Raw genomic sequence first — 13,395 nt, 5'->3', positions numbered from 1 at the left:
CCCCCTGAGCCCAGCTGCCACCCAGAGGTGACACTGGATTCTCTCCATGCCCTCCCCATTTATTGAGACCAAAAGTGGGGCTTTGCCAGCCAGAGGGGAGATTTCATGAGGAGTGGGATGTCAGGACAGGGAACATTCCTGGTTCAGCACTTCCACCACTTTCTTTATCCATCTTTGGGATGTCACTGCATGGCCACAGGCTCGTGGGGACACCCACACTGTGTTATCCATGGCAGGTGGAGAGGGGGACTTGCCAAGGAGCTGGAAGCAGTAATTCCTCTGTGGAAGGTGAGCATGGGAACCATGGCACTGTCAGGGTTTAACACTGCCCAGCAATGAAACCCAGTGCCAGATGCTCCCTGTTAATCTCCATCCCCTCCCTGATAAAGGAAGGAGAGAGAATAAGGGAGAGAGACTGATGGGTTGGGAACTAAACTGCACAGCTTGAATGGAACAGGAATGAAAAATAGGGAAAAAATTACTAAATCTATACAAATAGACAGGAAAATTTATCCCATGTTCCTTCCCCCCTCTCCCCCAATAACTCTCCCATCCCCACTGAGGCTGCAGGGCAGACCTGGGAAAGTCCAGGCTGGAATCCTGGGGTCAGGAGCAGTTGGGAGCTGGAGGCAGGAACACACAGATTCAGGCTGGGATGGATCAGGAGCAGAGGCAGAGGAAGGGATGGAATCCTCCCAGGATGCTGAAGCAAACAGGGAGAGGGGAAGAAGGGGAAGCAGGAAGGGGTTTGAGCCTGGTGATCCCTCCAATTTATGCTGAGGATGAGGTGGATGGGATGGAATCCTCTGTTTGGTCAGTTTTGGTCATTTCTCTTGTCTGTTCCTCCCCAAAGGAGGTTCCAGGTGTGACCTCTTGACTCCTTTTCTCCTTCCAGAGGGCAAAATGTTCCTCAGAGCTGAGCAGTGCCCTTGGTTCTGCACCCCAGGCTCTGGCTGTACCTGTAAATATTGAGTGGGATCAGTCCCAGGAGCAGCCACTGCCTGAGAAACTTGCTGTTCATTTCAGCAGTGCAGCTGCTGACAAGAGACTGAGCTGAAAGCAAAAGGACAGGACAGAAAATCCCCTTTATCCTGGCCCAGAGCAGGACAGCCACACGTCCCAGCCAGGCCTGGAGCTCAGGCACTGCCACAGCACCACGAGCTGGGATGGCTGAGGCTGCCATTACCTCTGCCAGGCTCTGGCTGTCACCGTGGCTTCGGGGCAGCTCAGATTCTGTCTACCAGGGTTTGGCATCTGGTTGGCACAACTTGAGATCTGAGGCCAAGTGGCTCCAAAGAGGCTGTGCTGTCACCTGCCCAGGGCTGTCCCTCACCCTTCTGGGGAGAAGTCACCTCCCGTGTTGGATGTCCTGGAAGGGAAGATGCAGGAGCATCAGCAGCCCCCATGGTGAGGGTTGGGGGTGCTTTATGCTGCCCTCAGCCCCTTGTGCTGAGCAGGGAGAAGGTCCTGGGGCCATGGGCTTCAGCTGGAGGGCAGTGAGAGCAGCAGACAACCTCAGCTCATGGGTTTCAAGCCCATCTCTCTCATCCCACCTCACATCAGATGTCCCCCATGACAACAACCACACCCCAGCAGATCTCCCTCTCCAAACCCCTGCTTTTTTTCTGCTGTCTCCTTCAGGAAGGGAGGAACGGAGCCCTCAGACAGAAGCACCAACCAGGGGTCCCTCTTCCTGTGGGCTACAACCTGCTGAGATACCTGCAGAGCTGGGAGCAAGCAGCCCAAACACACCCTGCCCACCAAAGGGCTCATCCAAGGGCTGTTCAAGTCACCTGCACACAGGGAGTTTTCCCCAAAGCTTCCACTTTTCCCCTCCTCGAGGTTTATTTCGTGGTTGTTGAGAGCAGAAGGACGATGGCACCAACCCAATGAGCCCAACATCACCCCCCCCTCCACCCTGAGCAGCTCATTGCCACCTGAAGGACAGAAACACCCAAGAGCCCGGGGATGGAGGTTGCAGTTATGCAAGAAGTGGGAGCTGGAGCCAATTTTCCCCTGTAATTACTGCAACGTTAACACATCCTTACATAAGGGCTGCAGATCTCAGGTCAGACACTCCACACGTCACAGCAGCATGGGGGGTTCTGACATGGATGGGAATACTTCTTATTTTTAGTTAGTTTGGTTACCATGGCAGCCAGAAGAAATCTGCACCAGGCTCAGCTATACGGTAGATTTTGGCCTCCCACTTCCTACAGCCAAAAAAAAAAAAAAAAAAAAAAAAAAAAACCCCAAAAAAACTTTTCAATCCATTTCCTCCTTCCCCAACCCCCAAGGTTCTCAGTCCTAAAGCTGTGAGGAGGGGCCCAAAAATTGTCCACAGAGTTGCTCCCTAATGGGGAAACTCTTCCTGACGGCCTCTCTGGTGCCTGGGTGAATGCAAGCACTCATTAGCACATCAAATTTTATTTATTTTGAGACCTTAATGAAGCAGCCTGTGCTGCAGAGGTGAGCAGGGGTTGAGTGGGTTTGGATAGTGATGAATGAGCCCCAGTCTTGCCCCAAAGGAGCAGGAGCTGCCCTGAAAACAGGAACCCCTTGCAAACACCTCGGGTCTCATTCCTCTGCACCACGGGAGCTGTGGGCTGAGCTGCTGGAGTTGGCCAGCAGGGATGTCACCCTGGTGGCCCGTGAATGGGGTGGCTTTTACAGAAAAATCTTTCTTTACAAAGAAAATGCCCTCATTGCCCTCCTGAGCCTCTCAGCACAAGGAGCCAGGATGGAGGAGAAGCTGTGAGAAGTAAGTGCTATAGGCACGGGGTTGCTCCCACACTCCCTCTGGGATAAAACACCTCCAGGAGCTGCAAGCTGAGCTGGGGCTGCCTCCCAGCAACCACCCCTTAAATCCTGGAAAGCCTCTGGAGCTGGAAAACTGCAGAGGCAAAGGAAGAAGCTGAGTTAGGACCAGCACGTTGAACCCCTTCCTCTGGAACATCACCTCCCAGCCTGGTGATGCAGAGAGGGGTGAAGCACCCCATGGAGGGATGGGACAGACCTGGCCCTGCCACTGGTGTCACCAGAGATGGGGTTGGGTTTGGGGTGTTGCTGAGGGTGACCTCCCTGGTGAGAAGCAAGGATGAAAATTACTGGGAGGCTGGTCTGGTGTCTGAGTGCATTGGATTTCTACTGGGGGAGAAAATGATCCCATCAGCCTTCCAGGTATTTCCCAAGGAGATTGTGAGGATTCATTGCAGACATCCCAGAATTTATCATCACTTGACAGCTCAGGAAATCCAGGGTTGCCCTGAGGCTCCTCTGCCTCAGCCAGAACAGCCTGAGAGTTGGGGGTGAGAAGAGAAGCTGCAATGGGGAGACCTTAGAGCACCTTCCAGTGCCTGAAGGGGCTCCAGGAAAGCTGGGGAGGGACTGGGGACAAGGGCAGGGAGGGATGGGATCAGGGGGAAGGGTTTCCAGATGGAAGAGAGATGAGATGTGAGGAAGAAATAGTTTGGTGTGAGGGTGCTGAGCCCCTGTGCCAGGTTTCCCAGAGAAGCTGTGGCTGCCCCATCCCTGGCAGTGTCTCAGCCCAGGTTGGATGGGGCTTGGAGCAACCTGGGCTGGTGGGAGGTGTCCCTGACCATGGCAGGGGGTGGCACTGGAGGAGCTTTAAGGTCCCTCCCAACTCAACCCAGTCTGGGATTCTGTGATTCCGTGATGCACACTGGGTTTTGGTCCACACATTCCAAACACCTGCCATCCCCCCCGCAACAGACCCGGGGAAGCAGGACCTTGGGGATGAGAGAGAAAGGTTTTTGCATTCTGACTGACCTGAGCTGAGGGCCCAGAGGCACAGAAACCTCCCCAGCACCCAGCCAGGCCCTGGGGGAGATGCAAGTTGCTGGTGGAGCCAAGCAGCCCACGCTGGCTCCCCCTGCCTCTCCTGAAGGTGCTTTGCTGCCTTGGAGAGGAGCAGTCTCATTTCATTTCATTTCATCCTTCCCCAGATGCTGCTTTTGCTTGGGACCAAACGGGCTCCCAGGGCTGCTCAGCCTGTCTGGCTGTGCACATCCCCCCACATTTCCAGAGGCTCCATCCCCTCTGGACTTCCCCCTCAGGAACAGCGTGGCCAGCAGGTCCAGGGAAGGGATTCTGCCCCTGTGCTCAGCCCTGGGGAGGCCACAGCTTGAGTCCTGTGTCCAGTTCTGGGCCCCTCAGCTCAGGAAGGAGATTGAGGTGCTGGAGCAGGTCCAGAGAAGAGCAAGGAGGCTGGGAAGGGATCCAGCACAAGTCCTGTGAGGAAGGGCTGAGGGAGCTGGGGGTGTTGAGGCTGGAGAAGAGGAGGCTCAGGGGAGACCTCATCACTCTCTCCAACTCCCTGAAAGGAGGTTGGAGCCAGGGGGGGGTTGGGCTCTTTTCCCAGGCAACTCTCTGCAAGACAAGAGGGCACAAGAGGTCTCAAGTTGTGCCAGGGGAAGTTTAGGTTGGACATTAGAAAGAATTTCTTTAGGGAGAGGGTGCTCAGCCATTGGAATGGGCTGCCCAGGGAAGGGGTGGATTCTCCATCCCTGGAGATATTTCAAAAGAGCCTGGATGTGGCACTCAGTGCCATGGGCTGGGAACTGCAGTGGGAGTGGATCAAGGGTTGGACTTGATGAGCTCTGAGGTCCCTTCCAACCCAATTCTATGATTCTATGATTCTGAGGCAGCAGCAGAGCTGAGTCCTGCTGCTTTCCAGGCCTGCCGTGGGCAGGCAGTGCCAGGCAGCTCTGAGGTGCCATGGTCTTGGCCACGTGCTGACACCTTGGTGCTCTCTGCCTGCTCCTTTCCATGCAGCTCCTGGCTGGGTGTGTGGCCACAGGCTCCTCCTTCCCTCAGGCACCCGTCTTGTAATCCCCCCCAAATCCGTTGGAATTAGATGATCTTTAAGGTCCCATCCAACCCAAAGCATCCTGTCCCCACTGGCTTAGCTATGGTGACATCTGCATCCCCTCTCCAAGTGTACCCAAGAGCTGCTTTCTTCTGGGCTGCAGCAAAGGACACAAAAGAGACTGGAAGTGATGTATTAGTGGGACATCCCCCAAACCAGCATCTTGGGGACACCTCCCCTGCCTGCAGTTCCTCCATCTTCCTCCTGGAGTGGGCTGTGGGTCAGCTGAACCACTCAATGTGCCCCAGCTGAGCACAGGGCAGTGGAGAAAGGAGGAAGACAACAGAGCCAGGCTGTGGGAGGAAGGGGAGATTTCTCTGGTGGGATGAGTTGAACGTTGCTGTTCTCCAAAATGAGTCACAGGTCAGAGAAGTGGAACATTCATCTCAGGGGAGATGAGTAAGTGGGCAGCAGGCAAAGGCAGTGGTCAAAGGAACATCACAATTTATATTTGCAGCTCAGATCTTCCCATGTATTAGCAATGGCTCCTTGATTAAAATCAGGAATCTTCCACCAGCTCCTCAAAGTTAAAAAAAAAGAAAAAAAAAAAAAAAAAAGCTAAAAATAAATGATGTCACCTTTGCAAGCGTTCAGCTAATATAGATGTGCAGATTTTTCAATGCATCCCACTCTGAGGCATCATTGAAACATTTAAGCTCCTCTCTCACAGGGCTCCTGCAGCAGTCAGCAAACATCCCCAGGTCCTGGCGTTTCGCCAGGCTGGGAGCTCACTTGGTGGAACAATTCTGCATTCTTATTTTCAGAAGAGGTTTTCAGGAGGTGACAGAGAAGCAGTGCCACCCCCAGGGCTCAGCCACCTCCCGGTGCCCATGGAAAGAACTCAGAGAGGAGCAGCAGTTCTTCAGCAGTTTGGGATTTCAGCCCTGCACTGTGCTACCATTTCAGTGCTGGTTTTCCATAAGGAAAGTGCATCCTCAGCAGTGGCAATTAAAGTCTGTTAATGAAAAAGATGTTAAAATGTAAGCCCTGAAATCTTGAGAACATTGCAGTGTTCATGTTCTCACTGGTGGAGAGATTCCATCCTCTCTGCTGGAGAGATTCAAGATCCCAGAGCAAACCCCCAGCACCTCCACAGCTTCCTAAGGGGGGTTTAAGAAGTCAGGACCCAGGGGCTATTTAACACCCCCTCTGGGTGTGGGGCAGTAAATAAATTTCTCTGGAAGGGAGGAGAGGTTGGTCAGCAGGCAAAGCAGCCCTGAGTGCCCTGGTTGGGGCAGTAAGGGGGAGAAGGAAGCTGTGAGATGCTGACACCAATGGTGATTCAAGTAGCTCCTGACTCAGAACCTGCCAAGGTCACTGGAAACTTTCTTCCTGCTGCCAGGTCAGCCCCTTGTTAAAAATTGGTACCTCTCCTGTCACCCAGGGAGTGCTGCCTGACTGGAACAGCCCTGACAGCTCTGCCATTTGATGGTGCTCATGTCATTACTGGGGTACAGAGGGCTTCAACATCACCACTTCCCTGCAGCGTTGCCCGGCTGCTGTACAAGAGGGAAAAGTTCTGACTCGGAGGGTTTTGCTTTTGGGAAGCTCTCCTCTTGCTTCTGAAATCCATCTGCCCCCAGGAAATCCCATCACTATCCCAGGAAACTCCTGTTCACTGCCAGAAGTGAGGCAGCAGCTGGCAGGAGGCCCTGAGGGATGAAAATTTGGGATCTTATTAAGATAAATATCTGAGGGGTGGGGGGCAAGAGGAAGGGGCCAATCTCTGCTCAGTGGTGCCCAGGAGTAGGACAAGGAATAATGGGGTGAAGGGAGAAGAGAGGAAGTTCCAGCTGAAGCTGAGGAGAAACTTCTCTGCTGGGAGGCTGAGGGAGCCCTGGCCCAGGCTGCCCAGAGAGGTTGTGGAGTCTCCTTCTCTGGAGCCTTTCCAACCCCCCCTGGATGTGTTCTGTGTGTCCTGCCCTGGGGGATCCTGCTGGGGCAGGGCTGGCACTGGAGCAGCTCCACAGCTCCCTCCCAAGTCCTGATACTCTATGAAGAGCAACCTGTCCGAGGCAAGGGGAGACTCCTGAGAACATCAGAACATCCCAAACGGGAAGGTCTGGCTACAGGCAGAAAATATTTCCCAGATCCTGGGTGTTCAGACAAGTTGGCAACAGTGAGATGAAAGTTCAGTGCCCCCTGGGTTCAGTGAAGGTTGATCATTCACAGGAATTTGGTCCTTTCCCTCCTGTCCTGGTTTCACCTGGGACAGAGCTAAGGAGCTGGAATTGTAGCTGTGCTTTGGATTTAGTGTGGGATTCGTTGATCACCTACTGATGTTTTTAGGAATTGGTAAGAAATAAAGGACTTTTCCCATGTTTTGCTCAGGTGCAGGCACTGAGAAGGAGCACAGGCAGAGGAATGGGTCCCAGAATATGGGATATTCCATATCATGCAAGGATTAAGGGTTGGCTGGGAAGCTCTTCCAAGATTGCAGTTTTGGGATTTCTGTCCTCCTGGGTCACAAGGCAGAGACAGCCTGGGCATTGCTCAGTGAGCAGTTGCACTGCACATCATTTGGGTTTATGTTCTATTATTTTTATTACCATTATTCTATTTAAATTATTAAATTCTTTTTATCCCAACCCAGGAGCCTCTTTCACCTTTCTGATTCTCTCCCCCTTTCCCTGGGGCTGGGGGAGAGGGAGTGAGCAGCTGTGTGGTGTTTAGCTGCCTGCTGGGCTAAACCCAGGACACCTTGGCAAGAAGAAATAAACTGGAGACTTTCTGAGCTTCTCCAGTGCACCCAAAATGGTGCTTGGAGACAGTGAAATAACCAGTAAGAAGCCCTGAAAGAAGCAGCTCCAGTTCCTGCTGGAGTTTCAGAGCTGGGCTGCTGTAAAACTTTTCTGTGCACCAACTTGGCACCAAAGTGACCTCAACAAATGTGCTAACAGGGTAAAGCCAGGAGGTGTCCCCAGTGCAGAGAAGGAGCAGGACGTGCTGCAAACTCTGAATGACCCGGGGGAGTGGAATGACAGCGGGGATATGGATTTCAAGGTCAGGCATGCACGCAGAGGGTAATAAACAAGGATTTCTGCTGTCAGCCAAGAGCTCATCTGTTCAAAATGACAGAGGAGAAGGAGGATCGGGGTGTGCTGGGTGATTGTGGGATGAATTACGAGCTGCCAAGGTCTGAAAGTCATAAAAGGGAACTCTAAGCCCAGGCTGCATCCACTGGTTGTTGCCAGCAGCCAGGGGAACACGAGTGTGCTGTGCACAAGAGGCCTCACGAAGCAGGGAAGGTGCCACACGTGGTAGAAGAGAAGGGCTGAAGAAGATTTCTGTGGAAGAGCCAGAGAAATAATCACCTACCTGCTGGCAGCCCACCTGCAAGGGGATCCAAGTGATCCCCCCCTCTGCCATGGGGATGGAGATTGACATGGCAAGGGTGGCTGCAGGCAGATTAATTAGAAGCATGGAATAATTGGGGTTGGCAGGGCCCAGCCCAACCCCCCTGCAGTATCAGGGACACCCTCACCCAGATCAGGTTGCTCAGAGCCTCCTCAAGCCTCACCTTGAATATCATAGAATCATAGAATGGGCTGGGTTGGAAGGGACCTCAGAGCTCATCAAGTCCAACCCTTGATCCACTCCCCCCGTGGTTCCCAGCCCATGGCACTGAGTGCCACATCCAGGCTCTTTTGAAATATCTCCAGGGATGGAGAATCCACCCCTTCCCTGGGCAGCCCATTCCAATGGCTGAGCACCCTCTCCAGAAAGAAATTCTTTCTAATGTCCAACCTAAACCTCCCCTGGCACAACTTGAGACCTCTTGTGCCCTCTTGTCTTGCTGAGAGTTGCCTGGGAAAAGAGCCCAACCCCCCCCTGGCTCCAACCTCCTTTCAGGGAGTTGGAGAGAGTGATGAGGTCTCCCCTGAGCCTCCTCTTCTCCAGGAAGAGTCTCCTCTCTCTCCAGGGATGAGACCTCAACCCACTCCCTGGGCACCCTGTGCCATTGTGCCACTGCCCTTATGGGACAGAATTTTCCAGCTTTGTGTTTGTCCCAGTGCTCCTCACTCCTGCCCAAGATGTGAATGTTGCTGACTGCCCAGCTCTCACCTCCCCTCTGGCCTGTAATCCTGTCACTGGTGGGGATCTCAGCAGAAATTCTGTAGCAGGCATGTGCATAAATATAAAGCAGTGGAGGTTTAAGAAACCCCTGTTGCCCAATGCGAGTGAAAATTAAGTTGTTTGTCATCAAGGTAATATGAGCAAGAGGAAAACACTTAGTTTTTAAGATGGAAGAAACCCCTCCCAAGCAGGAGTCTCCATGGCCTCAGCATCCTGCCACAATCACTGGCTGATTTCACAAACCAAACCCTGCAGAATTGCCAAGGGGAAGGAAATACCAAGGTTTGGATGTTTTGTCTTGGTTGGCAGTGATTTTCCCTTCCCCAGGACAACTTCAGAGCATCACACTAAATTCTTCCCCCCACCACCCACACCTGGGCCAGTGCTGGTCCTGGGGGACACTGGGGGCATTGGGGGTTTTCATGCTCCCCATCCCTCTTCCTCTCTCAACTTACAGTCTCCTGTGGCCTTCAAGATATCTCCCTATCCTCTTTTTCTCTATATTTTTATCCCCCAAGGAACAACTCAGAGGCACAACACAGCTGGTGGGTGCCATGAGCCAAAGGAGAGGTCTGGGATGGGGTTGGAGGGAGATGTGGGAGCAGGTCCTGACGCTGTGGGTCCCCTCACCCCATGTCACACATCAGTTACTGTGGTTTTCCCATCAGTCCCACGGACCCACAGTGGTGTTTTCATCTTTTTTTTTTGGGTGGAACATGCCACACACAACCCAAACAGCATCACCCACTGCCCCATCTCACTCCTGTCAATCCCTTCAAGCCTGATCCTGATTTCTAACCTGCCTTTCCAGCAGCCCAAGCAAACACACTGCAGGGCAGTGGGGAATGGCCAGGAGCAGGCAGGTGATGTTCATGCTAACAGTCCTTCTTCTTAGTACAGATCACCAAGGGGATGCAACAGCTCTTACACAGAGCCTCAACAACCTTAATTAATCTTCTTCTGCCTCCCCCAAAGCAGAGGCTGATTGGAACAGAGCCAGAGATGCTGCACCACTCCTGCATTGGGAGCTGGGGACACTTGTAAAGTTGAGGCACCTGGCAAGAGGCACAGGAGTAAAGCAAGAGCCAGCTTAGAACCTGACACCTCCTGGATCCTTCCCCTTGTAATTGCTGATCACACTGACACGAGACAAATGAACATTGAAGCTGGGTCAAGTAATTATTGCAGGTTCCTAGCTGCACACTTCTCAGGGTAGTAACAAGTCTGCCAGTTGTAAATAAGGCACAGTCGGAGTGCAGGGATTCTTGCCTCTTGCTGGGATGGAAGTGAAGGCAGAACCTGCTGAGCCAAGAGGAAAACAACTAAACGTTTATGATCAAGGGTTGCTTCCAAAGGAGGCACTGGCTGCTTTCCCCTTTGAAGAGCTTTTTCCACTTTCTGCCTATTTACATGATCAGCATATGACTGCAGCAGCAATGGCATCGTTTATCTGCCAGGGTGACAAATGGCCACTGGGAAACAAGAGGCAGAGCAAACAAGGAGTGATGGCTCCACTTTGGCAAAAGGGCAGCTAGAGGAATGAGAACTGGGGGAAAAAAATGACCAGCTCCAAAGCAGACACTAAAAAGGGAACAAATGAGGAATGCTGAGGGGAGTCCAGGGGAAGCCACAGTGCCAGTGATGGATTTGAAGCCAGCAGGAGCCTGGAGATGCAGGAAAGAAAAGTTCCCCTGTGCTTAGTGCTGGGGAGGCCACAGCTTGAGTCCTGTGTCCAGTTCTGGGCCCCTCAGCTCAGGAAGGAGATTGAGGTGCTGGAGCAGGTCCAGAGAAGAGCAAGGAGGCTGGGAAGGGATCCAGCACAAGTCCTGTGAGGAAGGGCTGAGGGAGCTGGGGGTGTTGAGGCTGGAGAAGAGGAGGCTCAGGGGAGACCTCATCACTCTCTACAACTCCCTGAAAGGAGGTTGGAGCCGGGGGGGGTTGGGCTCTTTTCCCAGGCAACTCTCTGCAAGACAAGAGGGCACAAGAGGTCTCAAGTTGTGCCAGGGGAGGTTTAGGTTGGACATTAGAAAGAATTTCTTTCTGGAGAGGGTGATCAGCCATTGGAATGGGCTGCCCAGGGAAGGGGTGGATTCTCCATCCCTGGAGATATTTCAAAAGAGCCTGGATGTGGCACTCAGTGCCATGGGCTGGGAACCACGGGGGGAGTGGATCAAGGGTTGGACTTGAGGATCCCAGAGCTCCTTTCCAACACAAATGATTCTATGACACAAAGCACCCCTGCTCTCACCCCTGCTTGATACAGGGGAGATAAACCCTTGGCTATTTCAGAAAATATCCTTGATTCCTGGGGCAGCAGGATCCGTCGCACCTCCCAGCCTCGGATGCGCTCGTACAAGCAGCCAGAGGAGGGAGCACCGGCGACAATTCATTCCGTGTTGTCCAGCACCAAGAGGAGCATCCCTGCTTCTCCTGGATGCCACAAGATCACCATCCCCCTCACCCGGGGACTGTCACACGCCGTGTCAGGGCTCTGAGGGCGCTTATTTACCCTGAGCAACCTCGCGGGGCTTTCCCTAACAGGGTCCATCCAGCATCCTGACGCGGGGCACGGAGCAGCTGGACAAACCTGCAGTCCCAAACGCATGCAGAGGGTGAGGGAAAAGAGAGATAAACGCAGGGACACCCCAAATAATCTTATTTTTCCCTTGGCTGAAAAGCAACCGCTATTCCTCACGTTGCCAGGGTTAAAGACCTTAGACGACCTTCAGATTAAGCAGGGTTGAGAAACCAGAGCCGGCAGACCCCGCCGGGCACCCTTCCCGCTTTCTAATAGCAGAGAAGATGCCCACAGGGCCACCCCGGCTCCCCCGGAGCCCCTCGCCTGTCAGACTGCGGCCCCGCGGCCACCGCAATGGAGATGCCCGAGGGAGGCCGCCATCTTGGGGGGCACCCCGGGGGCTTGGGGCAGGCTGCTCCGGGCACGGCGAGCTGCCCGCAGGGGAAACGAGAACCCGGCGGCTGTAGAGCCGCTCCTCCCGGGTGCGGAAGGGAGCCGAGAAGGGAAAGCCGAGGCGGGGGAAGCGGGGCAGCCCCCGGGGACAGCCCCCGCACCCGGGCACCCGACCCGGCGGCTCCGCACACCGCAGCCCTGAGGAGAGACCCCCGCTGCCGAGGGGGGCGGGACGATGGGCGGACAGGCAGGCGGCTCAGCCAATGGCGGCGCGCAGCCCGCCTCCCCCTCGGGCTCTGAGCCAATGGGAAGGCGCGGGGCGGGGTGGGGAGGGGCGGGCGGCGGGCGGGCGGCAGTCGGCGCCCAAGCGCGGTGCGGTGCGGGTGGCTCCTCGGGATCTGCCGCGGCCGCTGCGGGCGCCGCGCCGCCGCCCTGCTTCCCTCCCTATGGAAGAGATGGAAGAGGAGCTGAAATGCCCGGTGTGCGGCTCCTTTTACCGGGAGCCCATCATCCTCCCCTGCTCCCACAACCTCTGCCAGGCGTGCGCCCGCAACATCCTAGTGCAGACCCCGGAGTCGGAGTCGCCGCAGAGCCGCCGGGCTTCGGGCTCGGCCGTCTCCGACTATGACTACCTGGATCTGGACAAGATGAGCCTGTACAGCGAGGCGGATAGCGGCTACGGCTCCTACGGCGGCTTCGCCAGCGCTCCCACCACCCCTTGCCAGAAATCCCCCAACGGCGTCCGCGTCTTCCCCCCGGCCGCTCCGCCGCCCCCCGCCACCCTGGCCCCGCCGCCGCCTCCCCGCAACGCCTGCTTGACCTGCCCGCAGTGCCACCGCAGCCTGGTGCTGGACGAGCGCGGTTTGCGGGGTTTCCCCCGCAACCGGCTGCTGGAAGGAGTCATCGACCGCTACCAGCAAGGCCGTGCGGCGGCCCTGCGCTGCCAGCTCTGCGAGAAGGCGCCCAAGGAGGCGGCCGTCATGTGCGAGCAGTGCGATGTCTTCTACTGCGATCCCTGTCGCTTGCGGTGCCACCCGCCGCGGGGTCCCTTGGCCAAGCATCGCCTGGTCCCGCCGGCCCAGGGCCGCGTCAGCCGCCGCCTCAGCCCCCGCAAGATTTCCACCTGCACCGACCACGAGCTGGAGAACCACAGCATGTACTGCGTCCAGTGCAAGAGTCCCGTCTGCTACCAGTGCCTGGAGGAGGGCAAGCACTCCAGCCATGAAGTCAAGGCGCTGGGAGCCATGTGGAAGCTTCACAAGGTGAGCCCTGGCTAAGCCCCCGCAGCCCCGTGGAGGGGCTACCTGTCCAGCACAGCCCCCCTTCCCCGAGCTGGCAAAGTGGGACCATTGCCACCCTCTCTTTTCCCACACCAGGGCTGCCTTTGGCACCTTTCTTTAAGAGGTGGGGATGGGGTTGGAAGGAGATGTGGGAGCAGGTCCTGATGCTGTAGATCCCCTCCACCCCCTGTGTCACACATCAGTTACTGTGGTTTTCCCATCAGTCCCACAGAACCACA

The 13,395-nt window shown here is 55.2% G+C and overlaps 1 protein-coding gene across 5 annotated transcripts in view; it reads left to right on the top strand.

Annotated features, from left to right (window-relative positions):
• Positions 1 to 12,240: 12,240 nt before the first annotated feature.
• The window catches only part of TRIM9 (tripartite motif containing 9), a 59,573-nt gene continuing 58,418 nt past the window's right edge, over positions 12,241 to 13,395 (top strand). For 4 of the 5 annotated variants that reach the window (XM_071745137.1, XM_071745134.1, XM_071745136.1 and 1 more), the window contains exon 1: positions 12,246 to 13,138. In XM_071745137.1, the coding sequence (XP_071601238.1) occupies positions 12,323 to 13,138 (816 nt within the window). In that variant the 5' untranslated portion in view covers positions 12,246 to 12,322. Of the gene's footprint in view, positions 13,139 to 13,395 lie in introns of all 5 variants that reach the window. The other variant, XM_071745132.1, reaches the window with a different exon arrangement.

Source organism: Heliangelus exortis, chromosome 5 (genome assembly GCF_036169615.1).
Source record: "Heliangelus exortis chromosome 5, bHelExo1.hap1, whole genome shotgun sequence".
NCBI lineage: Eukaryota > Metazoa > Chordata > Aves > Apodiformes > Trochilidae > Heliangelus > Heliangelus exortis.
This window is presented reverse-complemented; position numbering and strand designations above follow the sequence as displayed.